Genomic DNA, 19,829 nt, shown 5'->3' with positions numbered 1-19,829 from the left:
CAACAGAAGACGAAATTCGATAATACGATTTCTTCCTATGAAATAAACAACTTAGAAAAAGCCTAATTCTAAGCGTAGGTACATAATTGACGAGCTCCGAAGATCGAATAGATCGTAGCAAAATTATATATAAGGATAAATAGCAAGAAAATGCAACACAAAAATTATGAAGACTCATCGGAAACTGAAGAAAGAGAATAGAACAATTTACGATAATGTGAGAAACGTTCGAAACAACACGCGTTTATGAATCTTATTAAACATTACCGTTACGTGACGCGCTCTTTTAATTATAAATATCTATAATATCTCTCTTTCGAAAGCATTATGCAATGTCTAGAGGGGTGTAGTAAAATCGTGGCGTGAATTAATTAACGTTACAGGACGCATTCACTGCGGTCGTTTATTTCTTTCTCGATGCAAAGCGCAATAACTGCATCGTGGATACCCTGTAAATGCGGTTCTCATTAAGTGTGCTCACAAAACGACCTTTACGGGTCGTGTAATTCTATTTTTCCGCGTCGCGTAACATATATATGTACGTGTACACGCGAGCCCCTTTCCGTAGCATGGATAAGAGGAAAAAAGAAAAAGAAAAAGCGTTGAAGACGATGATGTTGATATTGATAATGTTCGGTGATGGTATCAAGTGAAACAGGCTCTTCAAAACATCTGATAATGAATGAATCTATATATCGGTCAAACGAGACTATAGAGTAGAGAGACTATAATACTTTAGAGAGACTATAATACTTTCTCAGAACTATTTCGGTGATGTTACTTCAAACATAGAAAGAGAAAAAGAGAGAGAGAGAAAGGGAGAGAGAGAGAGAGAGACTAGCAACACCGATTTCTTTGTATTCCACTCTCATTTATCTTCGCGCACTCAGAGATGTACTCAACGAATAAGAGTGCCTAGATACTTATCCTTTTTACGTTCATGTGTATTCAAAGATACCGACATGAAACTCTAAGATTCGATGAAAGGAGATGGCAAAGAAAGTAGGAAAAGCCACAATGGTTGATTGCTTTGATAAAATACGAACGGCAAAAAGAAAAAGAAAGAAAAGATTTTATCTCAACCACCGAAAAAGGCCGATATCGAGTGACACGTTTTCTATTTTTCATTTTCTTTTATCACATTTTATGTTCTACCATTTTTATGTTTAACCACGATAAGGTTGATAAGATATAAGACTTCGTTTCGGCGCTTGTATGCATTTTTCGAGAAAGTAATATCGAACAAGTAATAAGATCAACAATTGATTTACCATATCGCGTTTGTGGAAAAAAAAGATCGCCGAATATATCCAGGCAAAAAATTAAATTTCACGTAACGAGTAATAAATAATAAGTAAAAGCGTGAGTTGCGCGATTAGAAATTCTAAGAACACTTCGACATCTTCGATTATTTATAATACGAATATTGTAAAACATTGGTTGGAACAAAGCTATGATTATACATATAATAATTTTATGAAATAATCACATATGTTTGTGGAAAATGCTAAGAAATACAATCAAAAAAGATCATTCATAGAAAAGACATCTTCAAGTTCGATTTCTAACGATTCTCATTATTCGAGAAATTATAACGATATGTCTCCCTTGTAATTCAGAAAATTAACCTTCTACTTCCTACATCGCAAACATTCTATTATTAGAATTTCTAATCACCTTTATTTCGTTCTCGATGTCTACCTAAAACAACGAACGCATCAGTTTTAAGAAGCAAAAATACGGCGAGAAGCAGTAAAAGAATAGTAGTTCAGATCAGCCAATATAAACGATTACAACTAAAACCGTTGTCCAGGTATCAGCATATAATTGTGATGAATAATAAAAACGTCGATAGAAGAAAAGTAACTGTTGAAAAGAAAGCGAACATCCATAAGCCAACTTAGATAAGACAGCCACGCGATAAGATCGGCTCGCACGATCGGCTGACACGATCACCAAAGAGGATTTCTGTTCTGGAGGACCTCGTCGTGTGCCTCTCGTGTGTCCTCCCATCGTGTGAGGCAAGATTTCATCATCCAAATGATTAAATCGTGTATATATTCGCATACGTATATCATATGTATGTATATAGACACGATTATATAGATATCATATCTATATACGTATGTATATATAAATTATCACATCAGCAACAGCATCGTTATCATTTTTATCATTATCATCATCATCATCATGAATATCATTATTCTTATCATCTCTCTCTCTCTCTCTCTCTCTCTCTCTCGCTCTCTCTCTCTCTCTCTCTCTCTCTCTCTCTCTCTCTCTCTCACTCTCTTTATATTTTTATAACGATATATCATAGCGTCCACAAGCGTTTCCAAATGAGGAAACAATTTCTTTACCTTTTTCCGCACTTGTATACGGTCGCCATATACGAGCACCACTCTATCCTTGCTCTCGTTCGAGGTGAGCTGATAGGACAAGCTCTATACGTGGACATGTGTAACACCGTCGTAGAATTGGTTCGTCGTGAGATCGTTCCGTTCATTTGTCCATCGTTTTCATTTTTTATGCGTTCGTACGTGTATGTGCGCGTTATTTTTTTTTGTTTTGTTTTTCATTGCGTTCGTTTTCATTCACCGTTCGTTAGCATCGCATAGCCCGTCGTTCGTTTAGGGCATTTTTTTTTTTCATTTTTCATTTTCCGTTTTTTCGTTATCGTGACGATTCCATTCCATGACGCCGTCAACGATTGGCAGTCGAGCGTTCGTCGATCGAATTGTTGTTGTTTTCGTTTTCGTTTTTTTCATACCGTCCCGAGTGTCGTTAAATATATTATACGTCATTTTTGATTCGTACATTCGCAGCATGCGTTTACGATGACGAGCGGTTTACATTTTCATATTTTTTGTTCAGTCGTTCCATCGTTTGTCGTTTGCATTTGATGAACGTGTTCGTTCATTCGGCATTAATAATGATCAGCGATTTCATTGTTTAGTAATTCCAGAACGAACGATCGTTTCGTAAAGAATGTGTTATTGCGTGTATCAAAGATCGAACGGTCAAGAAGAGGGAGCCATTGTGGTGTCCGAAGTGCGTTCGAAGTCGATGTACGGAGATGTCGATGACGATGAAGATGGTGGCGATGATCGGAATGGCAGTGGTGGTGGTTTGATGTTGGTGGTGACGGTGGTGATAGCAGTGGTAGTAACGCGACGATGGTCATCGTTGCGGTCGTCGTATCCATCAGCATAGAGAATCCAGACATCGAATCATCATCGATCGTCGTTGTTGATGATCCCGGGGGTCGAGAGGTCGCATCGATGGAGATAGCACGGAAATGAGGAAATAGAGAAGAATTTGATTGATTGACACAGTAGATTTTCTTTTGGTGTACCTTACTAATTTTTTTTAATTCAAGTCGATTTTCGTTTCGTCTTCACCTCGTTTCTCTCTTTCTCTCTCCCTCTCTCTCCCTCTCTCTCCCTCTCTCCCTCTCTCTCTCTCTCTCTCTCTTTCTCTTTCCCTTCCTTGATTTTTTCATGGCCTCTAGTCTCGAATTATTACGTTTCTTTTCGCTTTCGAGCTTTATAAGAGTGTCCTTTACATATTCGTTTTTACTTTAGTTCACTTTCACACGTATTATCAAATATTTTCATACACGACTCGAATCGGTAATGTGACTTCAAGTGTCAACTAGAAAGAGACTCTTAAAATTTTTTTACTTTTCTCATTTTCCTTTTCTTTTCATTTACGGCTTATACAAATATCAATCGAATTGCTTTATATCGATCTTTATACATATATAATGTATGTGTCATGTATATATTGTACATGAAGATTTATCTCGATATATCGATTTCTTACTACGTAGCGGACACTCAAAAAGAGGCCTCGACGAGGTAAGTGCCGTCCATGGCGACCCCCGTCTGCCCACCCTGGGCCCCGGAAACTTGGGCCCTTGTAGCTGGGATGTACTGACTGTAGGCCTGCTGAAATCCACACCACAAGCACACACTACATTGTTGCACGCCAGACTGACCTATCCTAAGTTTTTCTTTTTTTTTGTTCTGATCTTCCTCTCTTTCTCTCTCTCTCTCTTTCTTTCACACACACACTCAAGCACAAACATACGATCTTTTTTCCTATTTTTCCTTTACTTTTTTATTTTCTTTCTAAGTCTTTACTATTTATAGCTAAAAAGATACGTGAAATATTTTTGGAAAATATTCTCGTGAGAGAAACAAAACGTCGACGCTTTCGTCGGCAATTTCTCACGAAAATATTCTTCAAAAATTCACGTTTCTGGAAAGGTCACTATTGGAAATTATGGCGTCGCGATATATACCTATCTAACTCGTTTCATCCTACATGGAGACATACGGGATCGAGCCTCGCGCATAAGACTCGATTTATTATAATCCATTTAGGGGCTATTCCTAAACGATACTTTCCACTTTAAGTGTATCTTCGGTATGAGGAGCTCGTTATATAGGGTGATATAAAGGACTCGTCCTGATGGTCGAATTATTTTTATAAGCGGACATTTTGCAATAAGATAATGTCCGTAAGTACGTAAATGAAATGACGATGACTTTCATTTCATTGTCCTACTCTAAGACTACACATGTCATTATCTATGCCTAATTTATACGTAGTGCCACAGATTTCTTTTCGATAAAATTTTAGGTAATAAATTCTACAATTAGACATATAATAGGGCGTTATAAATATTTTTGGTGAAATTCTGGATAATAAATTCTACGATTAGACATATCGTTTTAATCTCTATTTCGTGCCTTGTTACATGAACGTCAGAAAATTATTTTTACTCACGTAATGCCTGACTGTGTTTCGTTGTCTTTCGACAAAACCTTTCGACTTCCGACCTACAAACGTCAAGGATTTTTCGAAATAGGCCAGCTACCTGCCTATTTTGCGAAAGGAGAGACGCGAGAACTTTAAGTTCGAAGTACGAGAACTCTCGTGACGTTCTTGCGACACCTGTCAGTGCTTTACGTACTTGTTACACGATATGCTCGTCTAAAGCACTGCGACGATAACTCGCATTGAACCTTCAGACATCACGATAAAAGATCAATATTCTTTGAACGATCATAAACGATATGTAAACGCGGAAGTAACGCGTACGATTTAAAGGGATGTTACTTCTTCTGGAAATATCTCAACCATTAGTTCTGAATCACAAAGAATGAATATAGAGGTAAAATATACAACACGTTCCATTTAAGCTGTAAATTTATAATTCGAAGACCATTTTCCTCTATAAAAATTTAGAACATAGATACGAAATTCTAAAGCTTTGTATCCTCGAGAATCTATTTTAAGTAGAACGAAATAAAAATTGTACGAAAAATAGTCGAAAGTTCGTACTATTTCGACAGAAAGACGATGGAATAATCGAAGAGATCTATAAAAAGCAGGAAAAAAGTCGATCGAGAACGAAGAAATTTCTGACGTTTTTTCTGCGCCTATTCTTTGTACTATTAAAATAAATGAGTATTGGCCGAGTGGTATTAAACAATAAAATGTTCTGAACAATTACATACTTCACGATTAGCAATTAAAACATACATATATCGTTTGTTCTCTCCTCTCGTTAGGAGAACTCCCGACGTGAAGTGTTATTGAAAAGAAAGAAAATAATAATAAATAATAATAAAATAAAAGAGACGATGAAAACGACCAAATATGTCGACAAAATAATAATAAAATAAAATACTGATAGCTAGAATAATTTGATAAGAGAATTACTTTACTAGAGAGCATCAATGTCACTTTTTTGCAGACTTCGCAACGAAAGCACGAAACGAAATTATAGGAGATTCCCATTTTTCTTTTTCCCCCATTTTTTTCCACGTTTATGTACGTAGACGCACGAGCACGTAAGTACTTAAGTACGTACGTTTGCGCGATATTTTAAACTTGATCCAACATTCGCAACGTTCGTAAACAAGTGTGAATAAAACAGACGAATAATAAATCGTCCGATTAACGGAGATAATCGGAACATCCTGTAAAATTTGTGTCCAACGGTAATCCCCAATGTTCCACTTGGAAATATTTCCTTTTAATCCTTAAAGGATAAGAAAGTTTTAATTATCGTGATAAAAAACAAATATAATTGCGTTCACTTCGAAATGATTAATTAGTATGAGCAATCGATCGTAGATAAGCTTTGCAAGAATAATACGAGTATACGTAGGATATATTAATTAATTAATATAGCGAAACAAGGTTGCTCACCGTTGGAACGCGAATTTCATGAGACATGTTATTATATAGAGATATATATATATGTATATATATATACAGATGTGGAACAATAACAAAGTGCCAACAGTAAAAACAACAAGTCAAACATTCCCAACTATAAATCGGCTATAGCAAAAAGGTCTCGTAATTCATTTTTAGAGGTGAGGAACAAAAGACAGTTATTTGTACTTTGTTAGAGAGATCTTACCTTAAACAGAAGGATACATTTTCTACGGGGTGCATAAGTTTTTTTTTTATAGAGACACGTTTTTATATATATATATATATATGATATAGTATATACATATATCAGAATATATTATACTTGAAATGTATATGTACACGTGTGTGTTTTCAACGTCTGGCTCACTGTGTAATAGAAAAGAAACAGGAATATCCAGACGTCGTTACTTGTCCCGCAACGATCACAGCCTTTTGCAAATTCCTAATTTATCGGTTCGAGAGATTCATATAGAATTATGATTATCTCGCGATGACACTTTTGAATTACCAACGATTTAATGTTTCCAAGGATCCTTAATTATATGTTGATTGATCGTTCAAAGGAGTATATTCAGAATGTGCACATGTTGTACTACCAGACTGAGTGACTAACTCATAATTAATCTCTCTCTCACGTGACAGCTCATTTCCAATAAAATCATCGAAGGATAGACAGCCCGTGGATTAAATCAATCTTCGGTTATACCAAACGATTACTTATTCGAATTTTCGAGCACATCCTTCGCATCCCTTTTGGAAAGGAGAATTAACTCGATTGTGAAAATAGATCTGAATGATATTGTTGGAAGTACTAGCGATATCCAAATGTGGACCACTGCCAGTCTTCGACGATTGACCTGTTGAGCGTTAATTAATCGACCTCGCAAATGTTTGTCGGTACGATAAAGTCGTTACTGTTTATAAACGACACTTATAAAGTATAACATTATTCCCTTATCGTTGCGATAGTAGATATCTGCCAAGAGAGAAACAAAAAAAAATAGATAGATAGATAGATAGATAAAACTCGATTATGACTCGATTTATCATTTGACACGGCTGTGATCGACGCAGGTAGACAAGGTACAACGACTGCTCGGTAATTAATCTTCTCTCGTGGCGACAAGGACGCGAAACACTGTTGGAGATCGATGAAAAACGAATGATACGGAGTAATAGGGTTGAGAGTGGAGGTAAGGGTAGTCGTGATAGTGGATTCGCGGACACTCGTATATTTCTAGTGGAGAAGCTGCGACGAATTCGCTGCGACAGCGGCAGCCTCCTCCGCTTTTCTTTTTACGAGGAGACGAGGGCTGGATGGAACGGCGAGGGTCGTTCAAACGTGGTGCTCGTTACTGGGTTAACGACGAGAGGATCGACTGAGCTTTTTAGACGGACACTTAAGATTCAATTTTGTCTTGCCTGGTTGATCTGAAGTGGATGCTCCACTACAGGCTCCTGCTGTTCCTTCGGCTATGCATTATTCATAAAAGCAACTCGTGTTATACATTATAACGTAGATTATGCTCCGATTAATTCGACGCGATGTCATCGCTCTCTCACCGATGACTTTTTCTTTTCTTTCATTCCTTATTGTATCATACATACTTTCTTCGCCACGAGCGACATTGTATCGCAGCGAGTGATATGACTTATTCGTGAAGATCGATATGTTTGCGATGTTACTTCGTGTTTCGATATGATCGCGATACAAACGAAATTGGAGATCGACCAAAAAAAAAAAAAAATAGGAATTTTTCAAGTGAAAATTCACATATCGATATTCAGGACAAGTTGACTATTAACGATATCGACTTGTTATCTTGACAACGTCAAATAAAATGTGGGTAGCTATATATATGTATGTATGTATCCGAACGTAGTTCGATGTTCAAAAGTAGAAATAGTAGAAGTATTTGTTTTAAAGCTCGAGGCCATAGCTTTCGCGTACGAGTTTCACAAAGATTTCGTGAAACGACATTGAAAAATTGTATTAACAAAGTTTAGTTATAGCCAATAGCTATGGAGACATTGATGACAACAATTGTAACGCTCGCAGCTGTGCTTTCTACATCATCGATCGGTTAGTTAAAAATTGGTCAATGTAATAAACTAAGAGAACACTGTAATTCAATATTAAAAGATTAATTTCTACGATTTATGCGTGCTACGAAGAGGCGATACAAATTTTGCATTATTTATATTAGATTTTTGTAAAACGTAATTATAGGCGTTATAATAATATATAAAATTAATTTGAAATAAGTTGCATATATAAAATTTATTTCAAAGTCTCTAATACAGAACATTCATTATCTTTTTCAAAAATTACTCCCCGTTTGTAATTAGTTAAATATGAACACTCCAATTGAAACAAGTATTATCCACAGTAGAAATGTAGAGTATCTGACGATCCTATTACAAGTGATCAATGATTCAGTAACACACTGATCTGAACACGATATGATTATATTTTACACAAAAATTCTGCTCGGTTAAAATAATCCCATATTGATACACGAAGTAGATATATCGACGAAACATCTGCTACTATTACAAAAAATCATTAACTACTTCTTGGAATAGCTTTTGTAAAACTTCATGAATGATCCAAATAAATATTTTCACTTCGCATGAAATCATTCGTCGTCTGGAAAGAGGAATAAAAAAAAAACACGTTAAAGCAAAATCGTCGTCACGATTTGTTATTTCAGAAAATACTTTAGTTCGATCTTTGTTCATTTTTTCACGATTTCAATGATTTCAACGATTTCGGTTAGGACAGTTAGAACAATCAATGGAACGTCTTATAATGTCCTCAACAATTTCCTTCGATCGACCGCACCCAATGGAAACATTTATTCGATCTTAAATGCTTTCATTGTTGAAAGTTTGAGAGAGAATAATTAATGCCCGGTCGAACTGCGAGATTTATTGAGGTCTTGCCTTGGCAGTTCTGACACACAAAGCTCTTCGCGATAATTTAATTGCCACCCCTGTGATCCAGTTCTTTGAAAGCACACCGCCTTTGCTAACTAGAGAGGATGCAGAGTGCTGTGTCGACGATGAAAAGAGAAAGAGAGGAAGAGAGAGAGAGAAAGAGAGAGAGAGAGAAAGAAAGAAGAGAAATCGTCGTTCGCTAGAAGACATAGACATCGTTCTCATCGGCACGCTTTTCACCCTCTCTCTACGAGTCGATGCACCTGCGACCCGATTTTAATCGAAGAAATTTTGGACCTTCATGATTGTTCATGTAGTGTAACGTATAGACAACGAGCAAATATAATAGAAACTAATACGAATAACATATGGAGTATTCGTTTTAACGAATCTATGTCCATGTAGAAGGGAAAGAGGTTTGGTAGTCAATAGATTAGAGAGAAGCGAGAGCAAAGCAGAGCTTAATGAATACGTGAGTTACCGAATCACTCTCATCCTCTCTCTCTCTCTCTCTCTCTCTCTCTCTCTCTCTCTCTCTCCTCTTCTCTCTTTCGCCATCTCAATATGCTCACACGTCTCTTTCACCCTTTCTATTTCTATCTCTCTTTCTCTCTGTTTCCCTCTCTGTCCGTTCTCCTTTCTCTCTCTCTCTCTCTCTCTCTCTCTTTTTCTCTCACTTTATACCGTGAACCTCTTTTCTTCATGTCTCTATACAGAGGATCAACTAGAGTTTTTGAAATGAAGGAAAGAAAAAAGAGCGAACCCGATCAAAGTGCCGTGCCGTGATAGAGCGCGTTTATGCGGCCCGCCGAGCCGAAGGTAAAGTAAGAGTTTATTTGAATGCTTTGAAAAGCAAATTTCTTAGACGTTCAGGTACGCCATACGTCTCCCGGCTTTTACCTTTAAAAGAACTTTTTTCGCTATCTCTACGACCCAATAATGGAATCGAATAAGTCAAATATGTCGCGTGTTCCAATTTGAAATCCTTTTTAGAATAACCGTCGAACGTTCTACGAGAAGTGTGACCTTTTATTTTTAGATTGAGTTCGTTTAAAATACAAGGTGGCCCATTTAACATTACAATTTCATCAGAATTTTTCATTTTCTACAATAATTGTGTTTAATGATTAAACAAGAAATGTTCTCATTATCGATACGTTTTTTTTAACTTTTCCTAGATTCATGAAAATTTCAAAAGGTTCGATATTATATAAGCATTATAATGATCAAAAATATTTTTTGTTCACTTTTAAAACAGGAATAAAATTATATCTATATTATCCTTATATTTATGAATAAAGTTCCAAATATTTTAAGAATTTTTATCAAGGAAAATAGTTCACAAATATAAAAGTATAAGCAATTCGCTTACTACTTTTCAAGTAGAATAAAGTATTCAGATAAAATACCGTAATATTTCTCTTTGTTATATTATGCGTAACGATTTAAATAAAATTTATTTCTAAATAAATGCTCTCCAAAAAAAGAAAAAAAAATCGAGAAGAATTTAATTCTCGATAAGTTCATTGAATACTCATATATTCTATTTAACTTTTTCGCAATAAAATTGTTAGTTTTCATATCCAAAAATAATGTTTATCCGATATAATTTATACGTTGTATATATAATATAATTATACAAGTTTAAATTATATCACAGTTTTATAATTTTTTTCAAAAATTCAGTTATGCAGGTTTAAAGAAAATATTTATGCGTTAAACGGACGTGTATCGAAGATACATAAAAAAAAGAAAATATGACTTTATTTGAATACCATGACATGTAAGCTCCTTGGAGAGTAAAAAAGAACAAAAGGCGGAAAAGTGACGGTAGCTACTGGCTCTGTCGTTATGTGTTTTCTCTTTTTTCTCTTTCTCTCTCTCTCTCTCTCCCCTCCTATTTTCTTTTCTTTTTTCTCACCCTTCGTTTTTTTCTTTTTTTCTCCAATTCACGGCACATTACTTTCACGTCCGAAGCGAGATCAAAAAGAGGTACATAGGTGCAGCTAGAGAAAATAGAGAAAATAGAGAAAATAGACAAAGAAAGAAGAAGAACGATTTCTCGACATCGCTCCCAAGAGTCGCCAGGAAAACCGTGAAACGTATAGGCTCTCATATATTTCAACGTATTTTCGCGAGAGTTGCCGCGAGAAAAGAAGACAAACGACTTCGTCGTTCGTCCCTTTTGTCGTCTCTTTCTTCATCGTGCATCGTCTCACCGACCGTGAACCGGATGCATTTTTCCTTTCTCTTTTTCATCCTTTTTACGATGACGTCACGATGGACAAGACGAACAAGTAAGACACCTTACTCGAAGATGCATGCACCCTCGTATTTCAAAGTTTTTATCCGAGTGCTGCGATTTAACCTGTCGAAAATTCAACTCGAGGACGCGCTCAAGGATATCCTGATGAAAGTTTCAGTATTTCAAGACCAAGGTCTTATCAACTCTTTCGTATGTATAATATATATGTTCGAGAGCAAAAATAAAAGTAAGAAATGAAAGTGCTGTTTTTCTATAGAAATGAATATATGAATTTCTTCGATAACATGTCGATTAAATATTTTCTTTATATTACAGTATAGAAAGATCCTTTTGTGACGACTAATTTTATATTATTTCTATCTTCACTGAAAAAGGAATTCCAAAAAAGGTCAAAAATTAATGTAAAGTTTAAAGAGAGAGAGAGAGAGAGAGAGAGAGAGAGAGAGAGAGAGAGAGAGAGAGAGAGAGAGAGAGAGAGAGAGAAAGAGAAAGAGAAAGAGCAATAACGATTGTTAAAGTAAACTATGGAAGCGAACCAAAACCACGTCTAATTATAATAGGTAATATCTAATTCTGCAGTACGTTGCTCCTTTAATTAATTTCCGTGCGACAAGGAAGTAATATCGATTAGCAACATTGAACTGCAGGAAACTTTCGAATCAATAATATAATCAAAAGGAAAACTTCTATCTCTTTTAAGTACTTATGTTTTCAAATGAAATTCTCCTCTAAAAGAAATAAATTAAATTCACCGGAAGAAGTTGAAGAAAAGTTAAAAAACTTAACGTAACAAGAAACGATTAATCGCTTAAACGACGAAGAATGTTTCTCTTTTCTTTTCGCTGTTCCTTTCATTGAAATAAAAGAAAAATGTTTTGTTCTTGGCATTTCAAATCTTGCAGGTCAAACCTCATGCAAACGCTTTGTCTTTCTCTTTCTCCCTCACTCGTTCACTGTGCTCTAATCACGAACAGCTCTTTCCCTTATTACACTAGTTTCGAGTAAATCTCTGGGTGACCTGCTTCCGAGCAAGCGGCTGGTATGGTGATGAAATGAGGGACAGAATTACTCACGAGTTTCGTCATAAAGAAAGGATCTTCTCCGAGCAGGTTTTCGCACTGTTGCATTCTCGTGTTTGTTCTAAACAATATCAGATCTCGTAACATTGTTTTCTTCTTCCTTTAACAATTAACAAACTGTAAAGATCCACGAGAAAGCTTCCGTTAATATTAATACGAATTGTTCATACAACTTTGGATAAGTAAGAATAGGATTGAATCGAACAAAGATAAACTGTGTTAAGATATATTAAAGGAAATATTAAAATCGATGTGAAACACCATTTGAATCATTCATGTTCGAAGTCCACTCAAATCTGTTCCCAAAGTTTGATATATAATACATAAATCATTGTATAGATACACGTAGTACCTACATATGTAGAATATCGCCTCTTCGTAGTCACGTGCAAAGCGTAATGTTCGATCGATAGTAATGCATAGCGTGCAGCTGGGACTCACCATTCACGGTGTGTAACCTAAATCGCACGTGTATGCATCAATCGGCGTGTGCGCGAGCACAGCCACGACGTTGTCATCGTTTACGGTGATACAGTCCGAGATATATACTCATAAACATAAAAACATTCCTATTTCCTTTCTTCCTTTGAATATTTAAGAAAAGAAAGAAAAAAAGAAACAAACGAACGAACGAAACGTTTAGAATAATTGATTACTTTGCCGTCGGAATGAAACATTAAGTTAGAAAGAAAAAGTTTGAGGTAAGTTCTTCAAATAAAAAGAAAAAATATATAAAAATGTAAGCAGTTACGCGTTCGCCAAAGACAGGACTGTCTTCTTTAAAAAGACACGCTGTTAGTTCGAATCCGCGTTTCGTAAATATAAGCTATGTCGCATACATAAGGCAAATGTAAAGGCCGTTGGTATCCCTAAGGTCAAGGCAAAACGTGTTACTATAGAACGTTCTGCTAGTCGATATCTGTGCAAGGATGACCGTACACCGGCTATATACATATCCATGACTCTTCGGCGATCACATTGACATATGTACAAATCATGTTGCCCGTACGAACGCACGAGTGCTATTTCTGTCAACGCAAGAAAGCACAGAAGACGAGATTACGTCGATGAGAGTTCCTCTACACGGTTCAGCCAAATTCTGCTAACGATCTGGTATCACGTCTTATCTTACGATACGTGATACGTCATTCGAAACATCAAGAATATTTATAGTATCTTCTTCCATTTTTATTTCTTCTATAAATGGAATCGAAACTTGCCAAGAGTTTAAAAAACAATGTCCAAGACTAAAAAGCTTCGTAATGCCCGATTTAAGATTTCAGAAAACTTTCGTAAATTATTCATTTCTATAAGGATTTTCATTATAGGATCAATTCATTTGTAAGTTCTTTCTTTCTTTCTCGACTCCGAAGACCTTATGTTTCGCGGGCGAAGGGAAATCAATAAAGACCTCCTTTAAATTCTTATTTTTCAAGCTCATCGCATCGTAAAATTGTGTAAGAATTCGTTCTTTATTTGTTCAAGCGTTATTTCCCTCTTATATCCGAATATGTTTGTTGTATGTATATCATTTAGAATCGGAATGAAGACAAGTGAAAATCTTATAAATGCACGTACACTAAAAATAACACCTCGTCGGAGATTAAAAAGATCTTTGTGTGATTTTTTTTTGTTGGTTTATCTTTACATTGAGAAACGTTAATTATCTTATAAGAGCTTGGATAAGCGAAAGTGATATTCTTTTTTCTCGTATTATCTTGTCTCGCAAATAAATGAGAATCCGAGCGAATCAGAAAATTATTTTCTTTTCTCTTTTTCTTTTTTCTTTTTTTTCTCTTTACTTCTTTCTCGTTATGTTTATATGTATATTCTTTTGTCATCTTTGATAACATGTCTACGGTTTAGGCCGCGTGTTAAGAAAGAAAAGTTATAAAAGCGAATCTATATGTACCAGGAATGTGCCAAGTAAAATACCTAATGAGAAAAAAAAATAAAAAAAATAAATAAAGAGAATTACGGTCGCGATTTGCCTTGTGATAACATCGTATATCACAAAATATTTGTTTATCAGCAATTCCTTAGAAAATACGAAAAAGTGCACGTTATCGTTCTCTTAAGAAAATAAAAATCGAATGTACTTCGAGACTGGCCAACGTCGAGTAATTAATTATCATTCTTCAGGACAATAAATTATCATTAAATCGTGTTTGTTTATTAAAAAATTAATAAGAATATCGATTAACTTATAGAGTAAAAAACTGATAAAGAAGAAATGCATCCAAATTCACGTTTTTGTATATGATATAAAAGTAAAGTAATAAAGCTGTATTTATGATATATTTACGATCTACTTTTTTTTTTAAACAGGCTTATGTCGATGAGACAAGCAAACTTAAAAAAAAACTGCTCGAGGCATACTGCATTTATCTAGTCTCTATTATCAAACACCAATCTAAGATATTAGAGCTAAGTGAATGCAAAATTTTACCGGACTGAAAGAGAATTCATTAATCTTCGCGTCCCTACGTTAATTTTTTTTTTTTTTCGTGAAAAAACTCATTCGACTCCAACCAATCCCGAAGAATCGATCGAGCGAAATCACGACCATTTCCAGTGCCTGAAGAAAAGTATAAAAAAAATAAAAAATAAAAAACGATAAAAAAAAAAATAAAAATAAGAAATTCTTATAAATACCGGAAGTAGATATATATATCGTAATCACGATTTTTATGTATGTACATATCGTTGCGTAGAACGAACGTTCGTGAACACTCTGACTGTGTTTTTTCTTTTTGTGACTATCGCTATCTCTATTACTATGTATTATTAGTTATTTTATTAATGTTGTTGTTGTTGTTATTATTATTATTGTTATTATTATTGTTATTATTATTATTATTATTATTATTATTGTTATTATTATTATTATTATCGTTATTAGTATTAATTATTATTTAATCATTATAATTCTAAACGACTTTCCTTGTTTCGTCGTTTCGATTAGGATTTTACCTAAGAAAAAATAAGGTTTCCTTAAACATCTATTTTTAGGGCCATAAGCTCGCACCTTGGTCAACCTTCTATCGTACGAAAATGCACCTAATTTCGAAATCATAAAGATTAAAACTTCGCTTCTTCTTCTTCACGAGAATTCGCGCACGTCATTTTTTCTTTCTTGCGAGCACTCATCCGGGAGCGCATTTATACCAAATGCCGGAGCGAATGTGAAAGGAGAGAAACGAAGTTAAAAAAAAATGATGAGTGATTATCATGTAGAAAAAAAGATAAATCTTTCTTGGAGTTCTTCCATGTTTAGGATAAAATCAATTGCGTGCTTTCCTTTTCCGTTTATTTTTTTTTTCTTCTTCTCTGTTTTTTTTTCTATCTTTTCTTTCTCCGTGCATTTTTCTTTCGTCCTTTATCTCTCAAACGTTTCTTTTTGGTTTCTTTTCTCTCTTTGCCGATCAGAGGAACGTGCCGCAAGAGACGTCAAGTTTGATAGACGATATGTAAAATGACGTCTCTCTCTTATTTTTTTTCCTCATTTCCTCAATTCTTTTTTTTTTCTTTTCGTTAAATACTTCGCGAGGGACAGACAATCCGTCTTATTCGTCAGGCGCGAGCTCTTCTTTTTTGTTCCTCTTAACTTTCTATACTTTCTGCATTTTTTTTTCGTCGTATCTTACGTTGTATCGAGTAATAAATATAATAAAGATATGTGTATGTACGTATGTACTTGTATGTAAGAGATTAATGATACTTGTCATTAGACGTACATACGAGAAAAGGGTGATAGGTACGAGCTCGAGTAGGATTCCAGAGCGAAGACTAAGTTACCTAAAATGGAAGACTTGGGACTGGGCCGATGAGCTTCGAGCTCGAGTACAGGGAAACTTCGTCCTGTGGGGTAGGAACGATTCGCTCGGTGATCGAGAGAGAAAGAGAAAGAGAGAGAGAGAGAGAGAGAGAGAGAGAGAGAGAGAGAGAGAAAATCGTTGAACGAAGTCGACTAGTTCGAGCGTAGTCGAGAAAAAATTCATAGCGACTTTCGGATGCGTCAGAAGAACTTGGTGCGATAAATCCTTTCATCGGTATGCTTAGAAGACGTCGTATTTCATGTTTATGTATGTATGTTATGTACGTATGTATTTGAGCATCGACTCGTAAAAACCAACTCGAGAAAAAAGTTGCCACCACCGACGATGATAGACATCATTACGGATTCATCCAATCGGTTCGATCGATTCAACGTATGAAAAAACCATTCCAATCCATTCGATGCCACGTCAGCTTTCTTTCATCAACCAATGCGTAATTCAAAAAGTGAAATAAAAAAAGGGAAACGAAAAGAGAAAGGAAAAACAACGGAGTCGACGATTACGATGAATTGTTACCGCGTGACATGGCACATCGTTACGCGAAATAAATGGATTTTTACATCGTCGTACTATTTTCACTTTCAACATTTTTTCAACCTAGTGTGAATGAATTGAACAACTTACTCTCGTTTTCTCAAACGAGATAAATTCTTCGAAGGAAAGTTCTCCATAGAAAGTACAGTGATTTACACAGTTTAATGACTTGCATCGTACATATACATATCTAATATTTCACCATTCTCGTCTTTAAGAGAAATTTCACAGGAAAATTTGAAGATAAATCTCGTACAGTAAAGCGTGCTTAAGACACATTACGGAGTTGGTTCGCATGTTAATCAACGATTAACGCGAACGAGGATTCAAAGAAAGATTAAAGAGAAAGAGAGAGAAAGAGAAAGAGAGAGAGAGAGAGAGAGAGAGAGAGAGAGAGAGAATGATGAACCACTGAAAAATAGCTTCCATAAAAGTGGAGATAGGAGAGAAGGCACGGTTAAGGGGTTTCGATGGGGTCTCGTCCTCGATCTGTCGAGCGACTAAGTCATTTATCACTTCTCATTTTCCCTCGTTAACGTCGACTCCCGGCTACATGGAGGCTGATTTACGAGTCGATATACATATATCGAATCGCCAAACGTTTCAACCGACACGTGTCTAAACCGACGGTGATCGTAGCTCTTTTTATTTTCCTACGGTAAACATTTGACGCTTTAACAAAGATTCGATCGAACCAATCCGAAAGATCAACCACTCTACGATCCAAACGGTCCTACCCTACTTTAGTCATAAATTAAGCATTTCCACGCGTAATAATTTGAATTTCGTATATTCGATATTATTCTGGATCTTTTTAATAATACACTATAAAAATTAATTGAAATATGATAATTAATGTTATCATTAAATATTAGAATATTTCAATAGGTTTTGTTCAGTATTCGAAATTAATACTTTACCGAGGATTGTAAAACATTCGTGAAAATCGATAAAACTTTGGTAGATTTGTTTTTCCTTTTTGAATAACTTCTATGCAGTAATAAGAGACAGTTTAGATCAGAATCTCTAAGATTCCATTTACTTCAAGGATAAATATAAATAAATTTAAGATCGTAAAGAATTGAATTACACAAGACACACGAATTTAGAACGATCGATTTTCCGTCAGGAAAGGCGATTTACGAGTCGATGCTTTCGTCAAACTTTCAGAAACGATCTTATCAAGTATCCAAGGACTAATTTATCCATTCTACAAGATGCAATCCAAATTGGACTCTCTAAATCCAAGAGCAACGTAAGACGACGTGAACGGATTGCTCTAAACGCTAGAGAGAAAGAGAAAGAGAGACGTACTTCGAATTTGAGGATTCAAAGGGAAGACAAAGATAGGGATAGACCCGAGTTAATCGACGAGAAGATGTTCGCCGCGATCGAAGGTATAAATCAAAGGACGTCGAAACTATACTCTCATGAGAGTGACCTATTAAACTCGATCATCGTTGTTGTCGAAGGTAAGCGTACCGGATCTCCGTGGCAAAGTTTAACGAAGGGAGGAGAAACTTCGGCACGCGTAGAGAAGCTCCGACTGTCTTCCTTATCACATAATTTCGAAGAAGTTTAACACTGGCTAGTTCCCACAACTTGCTTCCTCTCTGCTTCGTTCTTATTTATTTTTCCAATTAAAACTTTGCTTTCTATAAAAGAGTTCTCTTTTTCGGTAGAACAAAAGGAGATAGATATCCTATTCGAGTAGCATACAATAATATATGTATATATATATATGTGTGTATATATATATATATATATATATATATATATATATGTCCTGCTTAACTAGAACATTTTAATTCAAAGAACTCATTAAATTGAAGTTATCTGAACTTCAATCTCGTTCGTTCTCTTTTTATCTTCTTTTGTTTTCCTTTTTATAGATTCGTCGCGTGAATCCGGTACGTTCGCATTCGAATCTATGTTGAATATCTACGACACTGATTTAGAATTCGGTACGAAGTCAATTGAATTCGTGGAATAATTAATTTCTAGAGTAGATCATACTCCCGATTTTATCATTTTATGAACGAGGAGTGGCAACGGTGTATATATCTTTTTTATTTATATTTATTTTATGCGTATATATATATATATAGATATTATATTAATTTATGTATACGTGTGTTGAATAGTCTAACTAATATACCATAAGTTTGATAATTCCGGTTCCGATAATAATTCTCATGAGGGAATTCGCGAGAAAAACGATGAAACGATTTTCACGAATTCGATTTCAGCAAGAAAAATGGTAGCGATTAGGAAATTCTTCTTCACTAGCAATAGAAGCAAAAAATATTATTTCTTTCGAGAGCACCTATTCATAATATGAACTCTCGGGGCAGTGCTTAGGGAGACGGCTAATCATGAATCGTCAAAATGTCTATTCGTCGCGCACCTTTGTTTTCAATTTCATTAAATATCTCTTTAAATTTATTCAACATAACTTAATATTGATGGATATGAATATGAATACAAAATAATATTATATATCAATTGGGAATAGTTCAATATTTAATTCAATATGAAGGTAAAACACAATATCAATATGAAATCAAATAAATTAATGCATATCATTTAGAGGAAAGTAGACAAAATAATGTGAATTGGCAAGGAAATTTATTTTACTAAATGCTAAAACGAAAAATGCGCGATACCAGTGTACTCTCTGTACATATATGTATTCATACATACGCGTATGTATACAGAAATCGTCCATCGAGTATTACGTGGTCGACCGATTAACGACCACCATGGTCATATCATTGAAAATAGAACGCAATCGAAGAGAACGATGTAGCAACCACGTGCGACGCAACAGAGAAAGATAGAAACAGCGTGTGTGCGAAAGAGAGAAATAGAGGACAGAGAGATTCACCGAATAGTGACGCTCGATTTTGGCATCCCCAGAAGCGACGACAA

General features: G+C 35.3%; 1 protein-coding gene across 9 annotated transcripts in view; it reads right to left on the bottom strand.

Annotated features, from left to right (window-relative positions):
- The window catches only part of LOC127064715 (potassium voltage-gated channel protein Shal), a 96,209-nt gene that overhangs the window by 15,904 nt on the left and 60,476 nt on the right, over positions 1–19,829 (bottom strand). For 5 of the 9 annotated variants that reach the window (XM_050996193.1, XM_050996194.1, XM_050996195.1 and 2 more), the window contains exon 5: positions 2,364–2,447. The exons of 1 other annotated variant lie outside the window; for it this stretch is intronic. In XM_050996193.1, the coding sequence (XP_050852150.1) occupies positions 2,364–2,447 (84 nt within the window). 3 more of the 9 variants (XM_050996196.1, XM_050996198.1, XM_050996199.1) reach the window with 3 other exon arrangements.

The sequence above is a fragment of the Vespula vulgaris genome, chromosome 6 (genome assembly GCF_905475345.1).
Source record: "Vespula vulgaris chromosome 6, iyVesVulg1.1, whole genome shotgun sequence".
Lineage (NCBI taxonomy): Eukaryota > Metazoa > Arthropoda > Insecta > Hymenoptera > Vespidae > Vespula > Vespula vulgaris.
Note: the sequence above shows the minus strand (reverse complement) of the source record. Positions and strands in the feature narration are given on the sequence as shown.